This window comes from Zootoca vivipara, chromosome 11 (genome assembly GCF_965207765.1).
Source record: "Zootoca vivipara chromosome 11, rZooViv2.hap1.1, whole genome shotgun sequence".
NCBI classification, from domain to species: domain Eukaryota; kingdom Metazoa; phylum Chordata; class Lepidosauria; order Squamata; family Lacertidae; genus Zootoca; species Zootoca vivipara.
Window position 1 is genome coordinate 20765919 of NC_142594.1, and position 22180 is coordinate 20788098.

At 41.2% G+C, this 22180-nt stretch overlaps 1 protein-coding gene across 3 annotated transcripts in view; it reads left to right on the forward strand.

The window, feature by feature from the left end:
• RFTN1 (raftlin, lipid raft linker 1) overlaps nucleotides 1-22180 on the forward strand; it is a 109086-nt gene that overhangs the window by 33982 nt on the left and 52924 nt on the right. For all 3 annotated transcript variants that reach the window (XM_035128881.3, XM_035128883.3, XM_060280688.2), the window contains exons 3-4: nucleotides 2347-2533; nucleotides 17169-17277. In XM_035128881.3, the coding sequence (XP_034984772.1) occupies nucleotides 2347-2533; nucleotides 17169-17277 (296 nt within the window). The remainder of the gene's footprint in view (nucleotides 1-2346; nucleotides 2534-17168; nucleotides 17278-22180) is intronic.

The following is a 22180-nucleotide window of genomic DNA, read 5'->3' on the forward strand; positions in this document are numbered from 1 at the left end:
CTTCCACTTACCTGTTTTCCCTCTGACCCCAAGGTTATATTTCTACATCTTCATGAAAAGACAAGTTTCTCAGAGTGTGAACCATTGTGCTGCTGTGTGTAGAGTTTAGAACCTGGATGTGCAAAATTGCCTTGGCTTTTGGATAGAGACTTCCAACTACAGGTATACCCCTTTACTGGGATACCCAGTGATCACACCTGTTTTTGAGGTGGCTAACACTTCTATTGACTTTGGGTAATCAGTGGTGCCAACAGTTGGGTGTACTACTGTATCATCAGAGAGAGAAAATATTTTCTGCTGATTGCGCCTATCTACAGTTCTCTGTTTCAGAGCCACCCCCCTAACTGTCAGAAGCAGGGTTGTTTTTTTTTGGGGGGGGGTGTTAAATAGGAAGGACAGGTCTGTAAAAATTGGGTGCCACACCTTGCATGAACAGAATGCTTTTCTCTAAGACAAAGACAAAATTGAATAAAATTCTGAGCAGTGCTAAAAAAGGAAGAAAGGTTGTTTTTTTAAAGAATAAAATAAAAATAAAAAAGCAATTAAAGTTGTCAACACCCACATCCAAATTTGTTTTGTATGCTTGGCACAGGGTCAGTCTGTTTTGACAGGCAGCTTGGTTACTTATATCTTACAGCACATGCATTCCATAACTTAGTGGATTTTGTTATGAATTTTACTTCATTTGTATGCTGTGACAGAACTGTGAGTTGTATTATTCTTCAGTATATGCATTTCTTCAGTTTTTCCCTCTCTATTTAAAGAAATAATGATGTTGTGTCCTGTGCTCCTCAATCAGAAGCTCCATTGTATATTCTTGGAATATGGTTTTTGCAGGTTAAGAGAAACTGTGGCAGGAGTATAGGGCAGCAGCTACCTATCCTATTATTATTTAAATTATGCCTCTTATTATTAGTTCTGAATATGTATTAGTTTTTATTATAACTTCTTCTTTTATTATTCAGAAAGAGAGAGCCATACATTCTTATGGGAAATGCAGGAGAGAAAAAAATACTTTTTAAAGAGCCTACTGTCTTTCATGCAGACTGTATTCCTGAGGGTTTTACATACGGTAGAAGAAGAGCTTGTTTCAAGAACCTGCACACCTTTCTTAAGCTCTTATTCTTGTTGATGTTGAATAGTAGCTAGGTACACTGAAACTCCCTCAAGATCACTATTTGTAGCAGTACGAGTAGGAAGGAAATTAAAGAGGCAAACACTGAGAAATGGAATCAACATGGTGACAGACTGTGCGTGTGTGAGAGAGAGAATGCAGACTGGAGTATTTGATGAATCACCTTTAGATTGCAAGCTCTTCTGGCCTCTGGACTCTCAGGGACTTTTTTGTTGTTTACACAAAAACCCAAAATTTGGCTTTGCCCTTTGTACACTGCATTTACCCAAATAATAATTGCATTGTAATCTGAAATACAAACATTGTTAAGGAATATGAGAGGAATTTAGTATTTAAAACCTTTGTTTTACTAAAACTTTGCAGATGTAGCTTTTGCTGTCTTAGGTGTCTTCTTAGTTTATGAGTAACATTTACTTAAGTTGGTAGGGTGATTAAAACAACTTTGTTTAAGAAATCTGGAGATGCAAAGATTATAGCTTTAAAGGTCAGTTATGATGAAGGGCAGGTTAGAAATGCAGCAAATGAAATGTAATTTAAGCATTTAGGTATCCTGGCTGATAGCTGTTGGAGATGTGAAATTCATCTACTTTGGCCACAGTCCTTAGCCATTGCACCTTTTTGGAGGGAGGTTTAAACTATTGTAAAAAAAAATTGTGGAGAAGGCCTTGGATATTGGAGATGTGAATCAAGTAATTGGTCACATACTGGTTAAGTAGGGTCTGGTGGAAGAACAGGGGAGATGGTTTTGTAGCAGTATGTTAACAGCCAATATAATAATTCTGCAGCATTGGGGATCCCTGGTGATGCCTAATATTAAAGGTTGGGTATACGACCTCCTGTAACAGGATGTGTATAAAACGGCCCTTTTTAATAAAATGCAAAAAATGAAATTTTTGAAAGATCTGGTGTGGATGTTTGCAGAATAACATCTAGAGCCATAAATTAGGGAAACAGTATTTTCTTTTTTTTCTTTTGGGCTTAGCATTACTGCTACTAATAGCTGACTTATGCTTATTGTTGTTAGAGTTGCCATTAATATATACTGTAAATAAACAAATGCACCCAACAGGTATGTACCGTATTTAGCTACTTTGCAGAAGTGTGTGCAGCCTTTTTATTCCTAAAGAGAATGTAGATATTTAAAAACTCAACATAATGCTTACATAATATAATTCAGGTTTATTTATCAGTCTTTCTCTTTTTGGTTCCAGCTGAGCTACTGGGATCATCAGCAATCAGGCTCTCTTCCTTGCGTGATCTTCCTGCTCAGCTGCAAGAATTGTACCAGCAGGGTTTCATCTTGGCTGCTGTCCATCCCTTTGTGCAGCCAACTAATGAGAATGAGAGGACTCCCCAGGAACAAATCTTCAGGGCTGTACTGATCAAGAAAACAGAAAGGTAAAGCTCAAGATAGTGAGCAGGGAATAAAAATAGACAATGAGATTTCCTGCTGAGATTTGACCTAGATCAGGAAATAATAGCAGTGTCATGTTAATATTTGCTGTGCAAGCCTTGGGTATTTTCATAGGCTTAGCATGTTTTGCGTGTTTTATGATCCATCTGCAGCTTGGCAGCAGAATCTGAGGATAACAAGCTGAAATGTGTTTCATATTTTGGAATACACTGTCACCAGGAAACAACCAATCCTGGGCAGAAGTCTGAGAGGCTGGCCTGTTCTTGTCGTCTTTTAGTGTAATAATTTTATTTTGTTAACATGCATCTAGAAAAACCATTTGGTTTTGATAATCACATTTCCATTGTCTGTATAGCTGGTGGTATTATATAGGCATTGCTATTTAAAAAGAAGTTGAAAATTTGCAATTATATTAGAATTCAACCCCCACTACACCTATAAAATAATTTTCTTGCTAAATATAGACACACCACATCAAGAGAATTATTATTATTATTTTTGCTTTGATTTCATTTCAGTGCAAATAAGCAGCACATTTTAATGCAACCAATGTCCAGAGGAGATTAGGAGTGAGACAGAACTTTTTTATTTTTTATTTTTTAATATAATTTTTATTAGATTTTAACAAGAAATACAGAAAAAAAGAAAAAGGCACAGAAAAGCAAAAAAAAGAAAAAAGACAAAAACAAAAAACAAGAACAAAAACAGATTCAGGCTTCCTCATTTCCCCTTCTTGAGTTCTTATTGTTAAAAATAGTTCTCGCATTTTCCCATTCTAACTTCACATTCTTTTTTCTAAGTTTCAACTTTTTCATTGCTATTATCCATTCTCCTTATACTTTGACCTCTTTTCTCTTAACATCCTCTCTCCAAAATTATTATTATCTAATCCCTAATCTCTTTCCCTTACCCAAAAATATATAAGATTCGCATCCAAATTTATTACCCATTTACTTCCACCCACACAACAAAGTTCCCGCCCCCCCTTCCCTGAAATCGAAGTCTCCAGATGTATCAGCCAGGTTCTTCATACAATCCTTAATACATTCCGAGATCAGACCATATTATTTCAGACAATACCAAATAATCCAGAACCCCTCAACCCACCCCTAGTCTGTCCCATACCAACTTTTGCCGAACTCTTGCCCCCCTCTTCTGTAATCCCATCACTTTATATCTTTGCACCTTTTCATCATCTTTCTGCCCCCCAACTGTTTGCATCCTCCCCTCTCTCACCGGGGCACTGATTTTCCCAGCCTCTTTTTTGGGGTGCTTTTTTGCTTTTACCCTCTCCTGTTTCACTTCTCTCACCAGTGAAACAGTGTTTTCTCCTACTTTTCCTCCCTGTTCCACCCCTCCCACCAGTAGAACAGTGTTCTTTTCAGGAAATAAGTCCATTGGTTCAGCATATTGTCCTTCAATATTATCTTTCTCCTCTTCTAGGTTTTTTACATGCGTCACTCCAGCACGGTCCTGGTCTTCCAATCTTTTTTCTTCTCCCTTCTCCTGATCTTCTATTTCTGTTAGTTCCTGTGTTTTAAAGTCAGAAACAAATGTCTCGACAGTCTCTTCTCTCAGGAAATTTACATCAAGCTTGGAGATACTCACTTGCTTAGTAAGATCCAAAATTGTTGCCAATATTAAGTCCCACTGTGTGACTTCCTGTCCACTCTCTGAAACCTTCTCTCCTAGTCCTTTGTCTAAAATCTCCTCCATCTTTGTGCAGACAGGCAGTGGAGTTGATGTTTTGATCCAATAAAAATGAAAAGTGAACAAACAAGCAAAAAGCCAGGAATCTAGTCCCACTTGGTCAAAATCTCTCTCTTTACTCCTTCTTTTCCTCAGAGTCAATACTGAGCAGCCTCAAGGCAAAACAAGTCCTCTTTCACTGTTTACAGCTCTCAGTCTCTCACATTCAGCCAGACACATTCCTTTGTATTGTGACGTCATTCAGCAGACTGGCTGATCTTTCCTTTGACCCGACTCCAGGCTCGCAGGGGGCTTTTCTCAATACTAGATCTCAGTCTTTTGCAGAGATAAATACACCACTTACTTTTTCCTTTACTCTGCCTCAGGAAAAAGTTCTTTTTACAGCATTTCTGGGTTTTCTAGCTTGCTGCGATCTTTAATTACTCAATCGGGGGGAGATGACTTCCCTTTTTAATCTCCGCCTCCCACTGCCAAATTCTTGTTCCAAATTGATTGGTTTCAACTTACTTCGTCCAGATCGTAACTTTTTCAGGAAGAATCCACCGCCTGCAGGTTGGAGGCTCGGAGCTTCGCTTCTTGGAGGTAACGATGGTATGCCTAAAATGGCTCCCGCGACTGCCACTCGGCTGGCTCTCAGGAGCTCTTGCGGGCTTCCTGGGCAGCTGAGGAGTCGCTTCTGGAGCTCTGCCAGGCAAAATTTGCCCCCTGGACGCTCAACCAGGGGTATTTACGGGGATCCGCGTGCCCCCGCGGATTTCCCCCCCCCTCCGCGATGCCAGAAACCTCGCAGCGCGAGGTTTCTGCGCCTCCATTCCAGCGCGGCAGACCGGAAGTCTCCGAGACAGAACTTTTTTAAAAGCCCTCATGAGTTGGTTAAACCTCAGACCTTGAGGACATGAGATATCTCAGTTTTTGTGAAGTTGATCAGCAGAAGAATTGTTTACCATGTAAATATGATTTGTAAAAAAAGCCAAAATGGCTACTGCCATTAGATGATATTTGTGGTTGCTCGTCCCTTAAGTCAATTGGCCATAGGCGGAGGATTCAGAGGAGAAGTCAGTCTTGCATTTCACATTGATTGAAATGCAGCCCTTCTATTTTCATTACAGGGGAGGCAAATGTCAGTGACCCCTCCTTGCTGCAGACCACACACCAGCTGCCCCCTAGGCCAAACCACCATCCATATGGGTGCAGTGTAAGCTTTCTCCTCTGCAGCTTAGCCTTCCAAGGGTTAAAAATAAGCTGACTCAGTTCCTAGAGAGGAGAGGAAATTAATGTGGGAAGGAGGAATCATTTTACAGAGGAAATGCTATTTTCTCCCCCTCTCCACCCCCACAGTCTTTTCCATGGCCTTGAACTGACATTGAACTCAAAAGGCCTTTTCCTGCCGGTCTCCTGGCCAGAGTGAGGTGGCTCCTGTCACTCCCAAGCTCTGCATGGTACCCTCTTCTTGGATCTGATGAGCTCCCACACCCAGTCTTCGTGCATTTGGGTGAAGGGGGGTCCCAGGACTACAGGAAGGAGGGTGCATAGGAAGATCTGCAAGGCAGGAAAGTGAGGAGAGGAATAGGACACCCGGGGGGGGGGAGATGCCCAGATTTCAACACCAGGCAGTGAATGGAAGCACAACTGATTGGGAGGGTGGGGGGGGGCTAAGAAGAGCAGGTGAGACCCTACCTCCATTTCATCCCATAGGATAGGAATACCTCACAACAATACCCGCATCAGGGAGCGAAGATTCTGTCTTTCCTCTACCTGTGCTGTTTCCAGGTGGAGCAAGGAAAGATTGCTTTGTTTAACAGTAAATAATTTAATGTGTAAAGAAAGAAGGAATTTTTTTTCTATAAGAAACCTGTATATGTGGATAATGTCATGCTTCCCAGTAGATTAAAGTCTCTCACCGGTGCAGGCAGGTTTACAGTCCAAACACAACAACAGCCCTAGAACGAAACAAAGTCAAGCACATAGAATCGGTCTAGATCCATCCATGATCAGAAGCAAGCTCAGAAATGGGGCTTTTCTCCTCCATAGAACAAAGAGAGAAAACCAGCCTCTAGCCTTAATGGGCAGATAATGCATAGCCTCTCACCCTGCTTCTAATGCAGTCACGGGAAGAAATGTACAGTTGCTGGTAGTGACTCCTTTTGTGAAACTAGCATTAAGAATGGGGAGACAAAATGAGTGTTGGATCTGAAGGTGTTCCATTTTCAGTGTTCTTTCACCAGTGTGGCGGCTGCTTCTCCCACTATTGTTTCTTCACCAGTAACAGAATATTTAAGCCCATGCGGGTTGTTCCAACATACCTAGTAACAAAAATGCAGTATAAGCATGGATAATTGGGAAATAATGGCCTGTGAGTGCTCCAATTGGAAAATAGCCTCTACCAAAAGCGTCATGGACTTTGAAGATGCACAAACTCAGGACGAAAGGGAGAATTGAGCGAAGAGGAAGGCACGTTTGGCCAGTGGCGGAGCTTCATGCTCCGGCACCGGGGGGGGGGAGCAGGCAGGGCTGGGGCTGGCGCGCGTCCCGGGTGTGTGTGTGTGTGTGCGCGCATCCTGGGGGCGTGGCACCCAGCACGGGTGAGGGGGCAGCCGCAATGGCACCCCACCTGGATTGCGCTGTCGGGGACAGTGCGCTCCCCCCACACCCCTCTTCCTCTGCCAGTGCATTTGGCAAATCCTCACCATGATCATCTTCCGCCCGGAAACCTACTGTATGTCCCCACTGTGGAAGGACATGTGGATCCAGCACTGGCCTCCACAGTCACTTATGGACACATCACTAATACCATATTCATGGAAGACAATCTTATTCGGCTATGAGTGATCGCCAAAGAAGAAAGAAGGAGTAAAGGTGGAGGGTATGCTCAGACTACTGAGGTGCATTGCTTGCCTGGCTAACCCTGTTTCCACAGTAACCCACATAGGTAGAAGTTATCAATGTGTTATCATTGTGGGAGTAAGCACAAGAGACAGTGGTGGCCTAATCAAAATCTCAGATGCTGCAGTTTTCCATTAAGAAAAAAAGAAGAAGAGGTAGTTGTAGCAATCTGGTTCCAATATGAATTTTTATGCCAAAAATGTAAATAGGCTGCTATCACAAAAGAGAGGGGAATAGAATAAACTAAGGTGGGCAATACTTTGACACTAGAGGCTATGTAGTTTGACAGCTGTTACCTTTTTGGTTATGTGCAATATAAAACATGTAGCTATGATGGGTAAACTGCCTGTGTTAATAAGAAGCTTGATAAACAAAAGAGAGCGCATGCAATTTTAGTCTTTAAGCAGAGCATTTTATCACAAATCCGATTGCTTGTAGCCAAACAGCTAGGTGGAAATAAAATGTCTAATTTTGACATTTTGCTGAAGAGGCTGCAGCTAGTGCTAATTTTCATCTGGCATATGCAAAAACCTTAAGATTACTGGAGGCTCAGTTGTAAGTGCAAATTCATTAGCAGAACTTGCATGCCCTAAGAATTTAGCTAGGACTTCCTGCTATTTTCAGCAGTCCTGATTACGAATTCTGACAAATTGCATGATGTGATAAAAAGCTTTTAGTCTTTATTTGTGGAGCACAGCACAGTTTCTGCTAAGTCCTCTCCACACACCCAGAATTGTATGGTTTCTCCTTATTCCCTTGTACAAGTACTACATGCATCTCTGCCTCCCCCCCCCCCCCATTTTTTGCAGTGCTGGAATCAGGATTGTTTGATATGGTTTTATTCACTATATGCAATGTATAGCATATAATAATGTAATCATTGAATTAATATGTGCTGGCATTGGTATTTTGATTTTTGTTGCAGCTTATTTGTAAGCTGACAGTTGAAGACTTAGAAACTCTATTTTTCCATCTTGGAAAAGTGTCACTGAAATGGATGCCAATTCTACTGTGTTGCTACTGACTTGATACAGTCATCTCTGGTGACTGTTGTATTGTTTAGTCGTTTAGTCGTGTCCAACTCTTCGTGACCCTACGGACCAGAGCACGCCAGGCACTCCTGTCTTCCACTGCCTCCCACAGTTTGGTCAGACTCATGTTCGTAGCTTCGAGAACAATGTCCAACCATCTCGTCCTCTATTGTCCCCTTCGCTCTTGACGTACATACATGGGGACAGTTTTAAATAAACGAGCTACATTGCCGACAGACAGCCACCTAATCTTAAACAACTCCTCACCCACAATAATACAACCACCAGACTTAACATGGACACTGGTACCAGAGCCTGCAATAAACCCAGATGCTAACTCTGCTGCCACATACACTCGGACAACACCATTACTGGCCCCAACAACATCAAACATACCATCTTAGGACTATTTAATTGCTCATCTTCTAACATTGTGTATGCCATCAAATGCCAACAGTGCCCTTCAGCTCTCTATATTGGACAAACAGGCCAAACCCTACGCCAAAGGATAAATGGACATAAATCTGACATCAGGAATCACAAGACAGAGAAACCAGTAGGAGAACACTACAATCTCCCAGGACATTCTATACAAGATCTCAAAGTAGCTGTCTTATTACAAAAGAATTTCAGAAATAGACTGGAAAGAGACGTTGCTGAACTGCAATTTATCACCAAACTTAAAACCATGGAGAAACCTGGTCTGAATAAAGACATTGGATTCTTATCTCATTATACTGTACATGATAAAGCTATCTTTAGCCACCCCTTGCTTTTCCTGTGGGACCAATTGCAGTCGAAAACAGTCATAAATTCTTCCTGTAAGACCAAATGCAGTCATAAACAGTCCAGTTTCCCACCACCCTTCTGAGTGTTGCCCCTCCCCACCCTCTCACTATATGTGGGGATCTGGTGACTCTGGTGACTTCAGATACACTGGTGTTTCAGTGTATCTGAAAAAGTGTCCATGCACACGAAAGCTCATACCAATGACAAACTTAGTTGGTCTCTAAGGTGCTACTGGAAGGATTTTTTGTTTTTGTTTAAACTGTACTAAGTTAGGAACAACTTTACAATTAATCAGTCATTGTGAATTGTAATAATATTGATGGATCTAAGGATAAATCCTCAGTCTCCCCCCCCCCCAATGATCAAATGTGAGGAGAGAGACAGAGCAAGAGATCAGATGGAATTCTTAATTGGACCATTACTGAGTGTAGTAGGTAGCATGCTTTTATGTGAGCTTATTTTTCAGGACATACAGTATATGTGGTGGTGGATAAAATCGCTCTTTTCTTTTCTCATGATCAAATGGTGTTAAGCATATGAACCTGCCCCCTATCTCAGGATAATCCAGTGCAATAATTAGTAGATGTGCAAAATGTGTTTCAGTACTGGCCAGTCCGTCCCCTCCTGCCTGGGCACTCCAGCCCAGGTGAGCCCAGACCCACCCCACCTGGGAGAGATCAACATGAGTTTCTTCTAAGCTCATCCTCACTTAGTGCGGGGACACCATGTGCTCCACAAGCCCAACTATTGTTTTCCTTCTTCTTATACTGCAGGCACATACTTTCTCACTACAGGTCACCACATACAGAGTACCTATACATGTTATGTTTCTTTGCATACACTATAAAACATAGTGATCAATTCTGGGATATATTGTCGACCAACAGAGAAAGGTGCAAGTACATTGATGAAGTCCCAGAGATTTTAGGTGGTGTTTGACATACTTGAAATGGCTTTTGGGTCGCTGTTTGATACGCAGGTTAGTGACGCTTCTCTTAAATAATACTGACCGTGGGATTGTTTGCCTTCTAGCTGAATGAAGTGCTATTCACTGTTAATGTTTCAGTGTTCAATTGTGAGCTAAAATATATTCCTAAGAAGTTTTTAAACAGTCTTTACAGCTGAACACATTTAGTTTCAGTTAGGTGCGGTGCGGTGATTGTGGGCATCCCAGAATATGAGTATATGCAAACTCTCTTACTCTATAGACTAAGGGATTTTTACGGTTTTTAAAAAAAGAAAATAATCATAACAGAAACTGTGTGGTTTTATTTCTGCACTTATTTAATTGAGCAAAAAGGCACCTCAAATAACATGCTTATCAAGTAACATGCCCCCCCAGCATATTTTATGCCTCCCTTTCGTACCCTACAGCACTTAAATATTCTAGAGTTTCATTCCTGTGTTTCAGATGTAGTATCATGTTGTCAGTATTTTAGAGGAGTGGTTTTCAGACAGGGTACCACGAGTATTCCCTCCAGAGGTTCCACAGATTTTTACACCCTTCCACCTCAAGCACTTTCCCCTCTTGCACCTGCCAGTCATTCCTCAAACTCAAGCCACATTGCTGAAAAGTTAATGAACCCACAGAATTACATTTGTAAAACATTCTGATCATTGGATGATTTGAATAATATTCCAATTATTAATTAGTAAAAATTCTTGGCTTTGAATTTTGTAACTGTTAAATAATGTTCTTAATTGTGTTTACTGCTTTGAGGTGGGGGCAGGGAGACGGTGCTGAGATTCTGCAGGATATCACTATATGCTGCAGTATTTCCTCTACAAAAAAAGAAAAGAGGAAGATAGAAACCGACTGTTTGCAACTAAATGTGTCATTAGAAACCATATCAACTTTTTAAAAAGGTAATAATTGGTGTGCCCACCCCCACCGATTCCCCCCCCCCCGGATTGCAGCAAGCCAAGAGGAGAAATTTCACTGTTCCTTCCTCAGCTTCAGTTCTGAAAAATAAAAATAAAATTGCACCCACACCTACTATTATTAATTATAGGTGCCACTGGGAACTTTAAGACTAATAGCAGCTTGGGAGTAGGTGATTTTCACTGTGGCTTTGATGGTGGAAAGAGTGAAACTCCTCCACATGCTGCAGACCTGATGAAAACCATCCCTATCCTGCCCCCGCTGCCTATTGTTAAATTTTATAACCCAGTATAGTTTCTAATGACACATGCATCATCATTTGTCTTTTGACCATTAGAGTTATGGAAGTAGGAGAAATCAAATGCAAGCGCATGAACTAAGGACAGTCCAAAGATGCTTTTAGGTGGAAAGATGTGATTACTCTCTCACACTCTCTTGCAGAGAAGAAGCTGCAAAGGGTGGCATCAGAACTGGCTCATTATCACCTTATGCCTCTGTTGCTTCCCAGGCATCTAGAAATAGCACATAACCATGCATGTAATGTGCAGAAAAGGCCGTGGTCAGAGGCTGGGTTGCATTGTAAGGAGTGCTCTAATTATGAAATGCATTCTAAAGGTTGATTTCAGAATGATGATGGGGATTTTTGAGATGGCTATGAAGAGGCAGCAGATGTGAGGTTTAATCTCGGGACTGCTTGTTCACAGTGATTCTCACATGACAGAACTGATTCACACTGATTTACACTTTCAGGAAAACCCCTTACAGAAGAGGAATTGCTAGCGGGTGACAGCTTATTACAAAGCATGTTTCTTTACAAGCTTCTTTCAGTTCTAGTAAAGAGGCCAGAATAAGAAAATGAGGGCTATATGTAGCCTACACACATGCACACACACACACACACACACAGAGAGAATGAATGAATGAAGCAGGATCACAAAAAGGTCTCCGGAGCTTCAGAAAGGCATTATGACCAACTTGGTCATCTTGTTTTCTGATTATCACATAATTGCCCTCATGTGTTTTGCATAACTGTTCAACATACCTTGTTCTGTGAATTATATCATGTTTACCTTGTGCTAGAACAATTCTTTTGCGTTATATCACTAAATTTCCCTTTAGCAAAAGCTTTTACATTTTTTTAGTTTGAACTTTTTGAAATACCATGTTAATTGCTACGTTTGTCCTTTTCAGTCTAATTCTGGTTTGCCTGACATTAAACCTATTTTGTGTCATATGGTTCACTTCAGGCCACCAGAATCATAGGACGCTATAGCTCATTATGGTAGTGTCCAAGAAGAGTGCATAGGGCAGTATGAGGATGTAGATCGGGTGAAAGGAACCTCCAGCTCTCCAGATGTTGCTGAACTACAACTCCATCAGCACCTACAAGCATAGCCAGTGGCCAGGGATGACAGGAGTTGTTGGGGGTTGGCAATTGTCTGAGACAGTGGGAGAGTGTGCATTTAAGCATGAAGTCAAACCACTGGAGAATTACAATGTCTGCTGTGGTTGTAGAGACCGAAACAGGAGAGACATGTTTTGTTGCAGCTGGGGCAGATGAAGGTGTCTGGATGGAGTGATGCAGGTGCACCATGATGTTTCTTCTTTCTGTGCTCTCCCAGCCTCACTGCAAAACCTGTGCTGTGAATGCATGGTTTTGGCTGCCCTCTTTGCCAGAAAAAGGTGTCATTCTTCTCTCGGTGGCTGCCATTCGAAGTGAGTCTGATCTCCTGTAGAGCAGCAGTGTTGGTGCTGAGTGTTTTCAGCTCAGTGACAATGATGGTCATCTTTCATGAGTTTTAGTTCAATAACATCTGGGAGTGCCAGAGGTTCCCCAACACTGATGTATATAGTGTTGAATTTGAATAGGGAAGACTTGAGTTTAAATTCTTTTTCAAGCTTTATAAATGACCTTGAGCAAGTTAGTATTCCTTAATACAGGGATGGGGAACCTTTGGCCCTCCGGATGTTGCTGGATTACAACTCCCTTACCATTGGCCATGCTGGCTGGTGGTGATGGGAGGCTGTAGTTCAACAGCATTCAGAAGACCAGATTCTATACTCTTGATTTATTCTAAACTTCCTTATGGAGTTTTTAGAAGGATAAAATAGGAATACTAATTGAAGCTACTGATAATGGTAGATCTGTGTAAAGAGTCTTACAGGCGCCTCATCTGGATGTGGCCAGGATGTGAGTAACCAAAGACAGATGTTTCACACATACATGGGCTGTATCCAGATAAGTCCTACACAGAGTAGGCCCATTGAAATGGATGGGCCTAAGTTAGTAATGTTCATTAATTCATTAGGACTCGCACTGGATGCAGCATGTATATACACATACACACACGCACAGAAGCAGCGACAATTTTGCATGGGGGTTCCGTTCCCAGCCCCTACATGCTTCAGTGGAGCTTGCACAAGCACCCTTGCCCCTTATGCCATGTCCCTGTTATGCCCCCCCCCTTCTGGGTCTAGAAGGGCTCACACATCAGCAATTGCTTGACAATTGGATGTGCCTAAACCGTTGCCACCTGTATACTGATTCTTACAACTAATTTTAAAATATGTTTGTGTATTTTTTGTCAGGCTGCTACTAAGCTAAGCCTTTTAAGCATACAGACAAGGGAAGCTGTTTTATATTGAATTGTAACAATGGTCCATCTACTTCAGTATTGTCTACACTGACTGGCAGCAGCTCTCCAGAGTTTCTGACAGGATTTCTGCTCTACTTGAAGATGCCAGGGATTGAACCTAGGACCTTTTGCATACTAAACATATGTTCTACCACTGTGCTCTGGCTCTTTCCTTGTGTATGAAATATGCATCAATTTTAAACACACTTCTCTTACATCAGCAGTAAGGTAGTAGAATTAGGGTCACTAATAGAAGAGTACATACTAGCATTTATGCATAGCTCCTTTCAAGCAGCTTTGTTCATTAGAGAACGTGGTGGAGACAGGAAGCACAAATGCCGTGCCCTTCCTGTTCCCTGCAATTCTTTGTATCATCTGAAATACAACTTTTACCTTTTATCCTGGAGGAAGGTGTAGGAGTTCTATTTCTGACACTACGGAGACACTTGCGCTTCCTGTCCACCCTGTGTTTCGCAGTATCGGAAGCCATTCTTCAAGTCGCAGTGCAAACAGTTATGAAGCCTGAAACTGCTTTACAGAATTACTCAGATTGTAGTCTTAGCAGATTTCCCCTGCTTTTAATGAAGCCGTTTTGAGTAATGGTATCAGAATATATATGGTTATTCACATGGACATCCCTTTTTGAAGTTGTTAATGGTTTTGAAAGTTACATCACATTGGCATTCTGCACGATCTGTTGTATTCATTGAATGCAAGTTTTACGGACCAAGCACTTGTGTATTTGGTTTTAGAGAGGTGAGTGTCTTCGGTAATACAACAGGAAGTCAAGTTCCTCTTTAAACCATTTCCTCCTCCTTTGCTGCCATGTATATAAATTAAAACATGAATATTTGAAAGAATTGTTCAACCTAAATCTCTCCCAAGTTCTATGACATTCACAGAAGAGGGAAAGGAAATCCTTCTTCATGTTAAGCAGTGAGAAAATAGATCTCATAGCTTCCCAAGCCCTCTATGTATTTCGCCGAACTTCAGGGAGAGGTGTGTGAGTAAGGACCCCAAATAATGACCGTCTCTGCCAAAGCCACACACAGTTTGTCAGGAGTGCCAGCTTGGCCCCACGACCGTGGGTGCCTGGGGTCATGGGTGCCATACAGCGTGCATGGCCCGGGTGCCGAAATTTGTGGGTGCTCAGACACCGAGGGCGCCAGGGAGCTGGCGCCTATGGAGTTTGTGGGTTTCTATCTTTATTTTAACGTAATTTTTACTAAAGATTTCTTGGTTTACGAAAGTATGTGCAATGTCTCTTTTTTCAAGTTACATTTTCTACAGATCAGTTTCATTTGTTGAGACATTAGTGTTACATTAGGAAGAAAATGGAGAAAGAGGTGGAGGGGTGGCAATGTTTCTATTCTACTTAATGTATGTGTGGGGTTTTACTTCTGTTGCTCATACTGGTCAAAAACACACTAAGAAATCTTACATTCTAAACATGGTATATAACATTGGGCCACAATGTTTTTATAGAAGTATTTATGGTGTTCATTTTTAACAGTTACACTGTGCTTGATCATACTGGCACTTTTCAGAAGTGTGTGGAACTTGTCCCTTTATTTCCAAGGATGCAGACTGGTTTCATGACCAGCAGAAAAGGTGGTTGTAGGGAGAAGTAGAAGAGAACCTCCACTTAATGTCTGGGACACTGCAGGCAGTTCTGCACTCTACACATGCTACCCAGGATGTGATAAGTACTGTAAACACTTGTTTGAGGAGTGGGGGAGCAAATCAGTCAGTGGTCTTGGATCTGTCTCCTTTCCCTTGCCTCACTGTTACATAGCATTGTCAAAGACACACTTTGTCAAGGCTTCCGCTTTGCATCAACACACATTTTATTTGCCTACACTGCTATGCCTTTAATATGGCAATTGGTGCCCTTTAGGCATTTAAGAACCCCTGCCCCCCCACAAATAGATCCGGTTCCTAGTAGTAAAAAAACAGAGCATTTCAGTCTGGGTAGGCCACAATTGGTATAAATTCAGAGGTAAATCAGTGCAATGGTTGCATACTGATTCTGACTGAGCAATAATTATGTATCTGTTTAGTGAATTATATATATTAATAATAGTAAGCACTAGTTTGGAGGCTACACAGGGAATTGCAGGGGGGATGAGTCTTTTTTAGCTTCAGAGTGGACTGATAACCTCAGAGCATTCAAGAAGGGTGGATTAGGAACTGCACAGCTCAGAACATATACATGTGCATGTGTGCATGCTTACAGGATAACATAGGGACTTGATTGTTCTCTGTTGATGCAGAGGGTAGGACCTAAATCAATACCTTCACTTTTCAAGAAAGTAGATTTCAACCCAATTTACTGAGCTGTCTTGGAAAGTGGTGGGCTTTTCTTTATTAGGGGTTTTTAAAGCAGACTCTGGGTTTCTTTCAGGGATGTTTCTGCAGGGGATTACCTTCATTGGCAAGGGACTGGATCAGGTGACCTTTGATGTTCCTTCCAACTGAGAATCTGCTATTTTTAAAAATTAAGGCAACTTCCTCTTCTTTTTCTAACAAACTCTCAACCTCCGTTGCCTTCTGATAACCTCAGTTATTGTCAGGCTGTTTTGCGCTTTCTTTTCTTTTCCTTTCCTTTTGTTCTTTTTTTAAAAAATCCACACAAATATTTGGCATGCCTGAGGAACCCCCCAAATATTGTGAAACCACCACTGTTTCAAATGTAGTGGGCACCATTTTGCTGCATAGCTAATGGACATGGCACTAGAAAGAATGATCTACAAATATTTTTTCCTCCACCTCTGGAAAAGGAAATTAATGGATCCCAAGAAATCTGAAAAGGAGCCTACCCTTCCCCTTTAACGGTGGGCATGAGTGGTCCCATGTTGTTTACAGTCCTAACGTTGTAGGGTAAAATAAAAATGTGACCTTTTGGGGGGGCACTATAATGTCCCACAGGAAACACTGCAGTCTTAGGCTGCCTTAACAGTCATTTTCACTCTTCACTGTACCAGTCTCATAGTTCTGAATGTGTTAGAAGCTTTGCAAGTACCTAGGGACCACCTTCATCTGTAGCGAGCAAGCATTTGGAGTATCTGACAGCTGGTACTGATCAGTTCGGAATACAGTACTCAAAAGATTGTATGTTGTTCTCCCTGCTGTTTAGCTAATATGAAGCTACCATTTTGGCTCAAGTAGCACAGAGCTTTGCAATTCCCTTAAAACCATAGCAGCAATTTTGTGCTCTTCTTCCTGTTTGAAACAACTTGGCTGGTAAATTAAGAAGGGTGATATTTCAATGTGTGACAAAAAATTAGGACTATGGCTTTAAGGCAGTAGGCAGTACATGACAACAGGGTAGTATTTTATTTATTAAGTTTTCCCTTTAAACAAATAAAAAAGACAGAATTTTAATTATTTTCTATTTTTACATTTAATCATGCAGTTCATGTTCTAAGGTACCTAATGTATGTTACAATGTTTAAATAACAAGTTCTAGTTTAGCCCTCTGTTTCAAAAGACACTCATGTTTTCTCTTTAATAATTTCTTACTATTACAGGAAATGCATTGATCTCAGAGTTCTTGTTACACAATTGAGTGTTCTGTGTCACTGCTTGTCTAGGAATTACAGTAAGTCTGAGATATGTATAGAACGGGTTAGTTTTTGGTGACTTGTCACCTGCTTATGAAAAAGTCGTCTTTTCTTTTTCTTTTCAGATCCCTGAGAAATGATGCTGTCAGTGAAGGAAATACCTTAGAGATAGAAAGTTGCTTCTCCTCAGACCACCTTCTAGATAAATCAAAGATGCCAGATCTTATAAAGAAAGTAAGTATAGTAGAAGCAAAATATTTGCAAATAACAGTACACATAGTTGCATTTGGAACTACTGATACTAAGGTTCTAATGTTTACCACCCCCACCCCCCAAATCTATGGAACACATTGTTCTGTCTTTCTGGTATATTCGTGTGTTTTGTTGAAATCAAGTTCTAAAAATTAGGACTGATGTAAGTGATACTGATATTGGCTATTTTCCTCTAAGTTGCAATATTAAGCCCTGTTTTACATTGCTCACGCCTAATGCAATTCAGCCCCAAGCTTTTTGGGCCCACAGACTTTTCGGGCAGAAGATCAGGTGAGACACACTAGCTCAGGCATCCCCAACCTTCGGCCCTCCAGATGTTTTGGACTACAATTCCCATCATCCCTGACCACTGGTCCTCTTAGCTAGGGATCATGGGAGTTGTAGGCCAAAACATCTGGAGGGCCGCAGTTTGGGGATGCCTGCACTAGCTGAATCAAAATAAGCCATATGTATTGTTACATGCCATCCTAATCCCACAGCAGTGCAAGATTCCAGGGGTTCCCGGAACTAATCGAGGATTCACGGTGGATAGTGAAGTAGGTGATACTGAGCACTCACTGTAAGCCATCAATGCCTCACCACTCGTGCCTAATCTGTTGTGTCTTTCCTCACTCCCACCTGTACCAGAGCGAACAATTTCATTGTCCCTGCTTAGGCTAGCATCCTATTCTCTCTCTTCTCCCCCATACCCCCCCCCCCAAATCAAGATTCAGCCAGGTGCCTTTATCAGCTTGCAAGCAGTGCAGAAAGGTAACTTATTTCCTATGTGTTCTCTCTGTATTCCCCCCCCCCCCGGCCCCATATGGTGTGTTACCTTTGGAAAGCCTCTATCAAATATTGTGGTAAAGTTCCACATCAGGAAAAAAGTGCATTAATTATCAGGAGTGTCATTGCTAGCTCCATATCTGATATTTGCTGTATCATTTTAGAACAGGTGTTATTCTAATGAAAATTAGAATTTTGCATGTGTCAATTATGTGTAGCAAATTAATGACTATTGAAACTGACAAGTTTTTAAAAATACACTTTGAAAATAGCCATCTGTGGTGTTGTATTAGAAAAATGTCCTCTATGAATAACATGGTGGCGCTTCTTCAGTACCCAGATTAACTTTTATATCTGCAACTATTCTCTACTCCACAGATAGTTCTTGTGGCCCTCTAGATGTTGTTGAACTAGCAGTGGAGGAAGCCGCTTAGGCGCCTAGGGCGGCACGCTCAGGAACAGGGCAACCCACCCATAGGGGCAGGGCGAACCGCCCATAGGGGAGGGGCGCAGGACGAAGCGGTGGCCATAGAAAATCTTGTCGTGTAGCGAGGCAACCTCCGAACAGAAAATCCTTTCGTTAAGCGGAATTTTCGTCTAGCAGGGCATTCGTCTAGCGAGGCACCACTGTATTGGCCATTCTGACTGAGGCTGATGACAGTTGTAGCTCAGCACACATTGATTACCCCTGCTAATACTACTGTGCTCTGTGGATCTCCCCTAGTTTCAGCTGCATACTTTTTCTTCGTTTGTGTACAGCTTTCACGGAGTTCTCATTTTCCCTTGAATTAATCTGTGGCCTTTTTACAGTCGCTTGGGGAATTGTGATCTTGTGCTGATGAGTTTGAGGGAAATTGACCTTTAAATATTACTGTGAGTTGTGTGTAACATGGTGTGTGTTTGTGTGTGTGTGTGTGTGTTAGCAACCTACATAAAATGAGAACAGGAGGATAGAAAGTCCTTAGCCACTCCTAAACAAATGTCACATTTAGAAGTTGAAGATCAAAGGTTTTCTGAGACCAATGTCAAAGATTTTACTTGTGGAGAAGTTATATTTTAAACACTCATACACACCCACTGAGTTCAGTATAACTTCAAATGCATAAAATACCCTTGTGGTTTACATGGAGAAGTTATGTCTGGTTTTGATCACTAGTTAAGTGTAAAAGATAAATTAGCTGAAAACTTAAAATATATTATGAATCTGTGGGCACTGTAACCCTTATTGTTCTTGGAAGAGCAAAAATGCATCTGGGAACGTGCATGCATTCTAACAGATGGGAAAGGGGCGTCTGCTGCTATATAAAAACAATTTTTATCTACAGTGAATAATATTTCATCAAAACACAGAACAGGGAAATGACTGTATCCCAACATTTTCATTAAACATTCAGTGGTTGTGTGTGTGTGTGTGTGTGTGTGTGTGTTTGTGTGTGTGTGTGTGTAAATTTCCATTGCATTCCGTAATTTCTGATTAATTGTTTAAATATATAATTCTTCGCTCGCAGTCCAGCAAGAAACTAAATTTAACACATGGCCAGTGTGATAAAACTGTTGTGCTGTTCATTTGCTATAAAAGTTTCCTGTTATGAATGCATTCTTCATTTTTGTTCAATAATCTGAGACATTAGTCGTCATTTCTCACAAAAAGATCCTAATACATCTTGAGTTTTTAACTTGTCTTAAAGCAAATTATTATTATTTTTAATGGAGAAAATTGGAACAAAAACTGCTTCAGGCCTTCAAACAGGAAAGTCTGAAATGACCCTGCTGTAATGTTACTTATTGCCCAAAGGATTTGCTATCTAAGTGATCTGAAACGCTTTGAAACCATTCTTGTCTTTCAGGGAAACATTTGTCCTTTCCTCAAAGTCTTTACAAAAGAGCATTTTTACATTTATTTCTTTGCACTTCATAATAAAGGCTTCTCTCAAAGCACTTTGCTTGGGGCTTTATTTTCCGCACACTTAGAAAGCAAACAGAAACCATCTCTTTGTTTAAGGATCTTGACATAGATATGATCTAGAATAAAGCAATAAGACTGGTCAGGAGTGCTCCTGCTGCGAGCTGTCTTTGGCAATAATGTTTTGAAAGCATATGTAAAACAAAGGATTGTGGAAAATAGTGCACATTGTATATTAGGTATCATGGTGTGAAGAGCAACATATGTTCTTGGTTACACTTCTTAAAAAAACTTACATTTATTTTTACTCTACAGTATAACTTTGGTATTCAGAAAGTCACTCTGTGATTGTAGCAAAAGTATTCCATGGTGCCCCCAGGGGGACTTGATTTGCTTTTGTAAATCTTTGTCCCACGGACTTTTTAAAAAGGTTCATCTTCCTGGCCAATGTAAAAATAGATGTGGTAGATGTGTATAGTACATGGCCCCAGCATTCCAGGGCTTTCCCCCCTGGAGACTAGAAAGAAAATTTGAAGCAAACATCTGATTATGTTGTATTAATATGTGTTCCAATTATTTGTTCATTGGGACACATATTAGGGACACATTTCCTTTTAATCCAGATTTTGTATGGAGACCTTCAGTGCTGAAAAGCAAAGATTGATGTTGTGTATTCAAAACATCCAAGAAAATGTGGCTCTTGGCAGGAAAAATGCTGCCCACCTGTTCTGCATAACATGCAGTTACTACTGTGGGTGGTAAAAGCATCAGCACTCCTGAAGTGGGCAGTAGGAGCAAGGCTACCCACCTTGTAAAGCCTTAATTTGTTAATATGGGAATTGAATGGAGGGATGAGGCACAAAGCAATCATTTGTTGGTTATTGAATGCGACTGTGTTCTGACAGGCCTTATTCATCCAAGTGTATGGCAGTGGTGGCTGAAGCCCATTGGGACTGGTAGGGCAGAAGACAGGGAGACTGACTATAGATGGCTCAATCATAGGTTGAGCCAACTAATTCGAGTTTCGTCCCCATCCTCCTCTCTCCCGAGTTCTATAAGGACAACACAGAGATTGCAATTGAAACTTCCTATGTGCATGGTGCTGGAGAAATATATTTCTGGACAATGAGACCAGATTTAGTTCATTACCTACAAAAGAGGGCTTTTAGAGTTCAATATTAAATGGATATGTTTACAATATCACCTCCATTTTATGAACTTTAAGGAGTCACTGTCAAATGAGCAGCATGTGTTATTTATCTTCTGTAATACTCTTGCAGAACTCAGACCTAATGTAGTGGAGGTTTAGTGCTTTGGGTAGTTCTTCAGTTTGAACTTACCTTATGGATACTCGAACTTTAATATATGGGGAAAAGGCTGAAAAATAAAGATTATGAACTTGAACTTCCCAACTGTAAGAAATATTTAGGTATGAGATTTATTTTCAGTAAGAAATGTGCTAATCTTGATGGTAGTAGTGTTTAGTTTAAAACTTGAGCAGCTGCTGTCTCTTGGAAACAGGATTTATGTAGCTTCCTTTATAGCTACATTATGTTCACGAAGTGAACGTGTTAGAGCTGTTAATTTCTGCATTAATTCTGCTAGTGATGAAACACTGTATTCCACTCATATACATATAATTGGTATATAACCAGCCTTAGAACAAAATCAGCAGACCTGCATTGGCAGCCTCCCCACCCATTTAACCGTCCAGGGTTCCTTTACCTTTACTCCCCTTACCATGTATTCTTGGTATCTAGGATTTGGCACTCAGTCCATGGACTAACATGTGGCCATTCAGGCGTTGTTGGATTATAATCCCTGGTCATTGGCCATATTGACTACCGCTGATGGGATTTGGAGTCCAGCAACATCTCTTAGCCACATCTGCTGTAGACCACACAACTACTACAGCCGTTTAACATTCTCTGCAGGAAATCCAGAATGCCCTATTAGCTGGAACCATTTTTGCTACTTTAACTAGTATTAACTAGTAACTAGTGTTCTGCCCGGACACTGAGGTCCAGCACCGAGGGCCTTCTGGCGGTTCCCTTGTTGCGAGGAGCCAAGTTGCAGGGAACCAGACAGAGGGCCTTCTCGGTAGTGGCGCCCACCCTGTGGAACGCCCTCCCATCAGATGTCAAAGAGAAAAACAACTACAGTGGTACCTCGACTTACGAAGGCGATCCGTTCCGC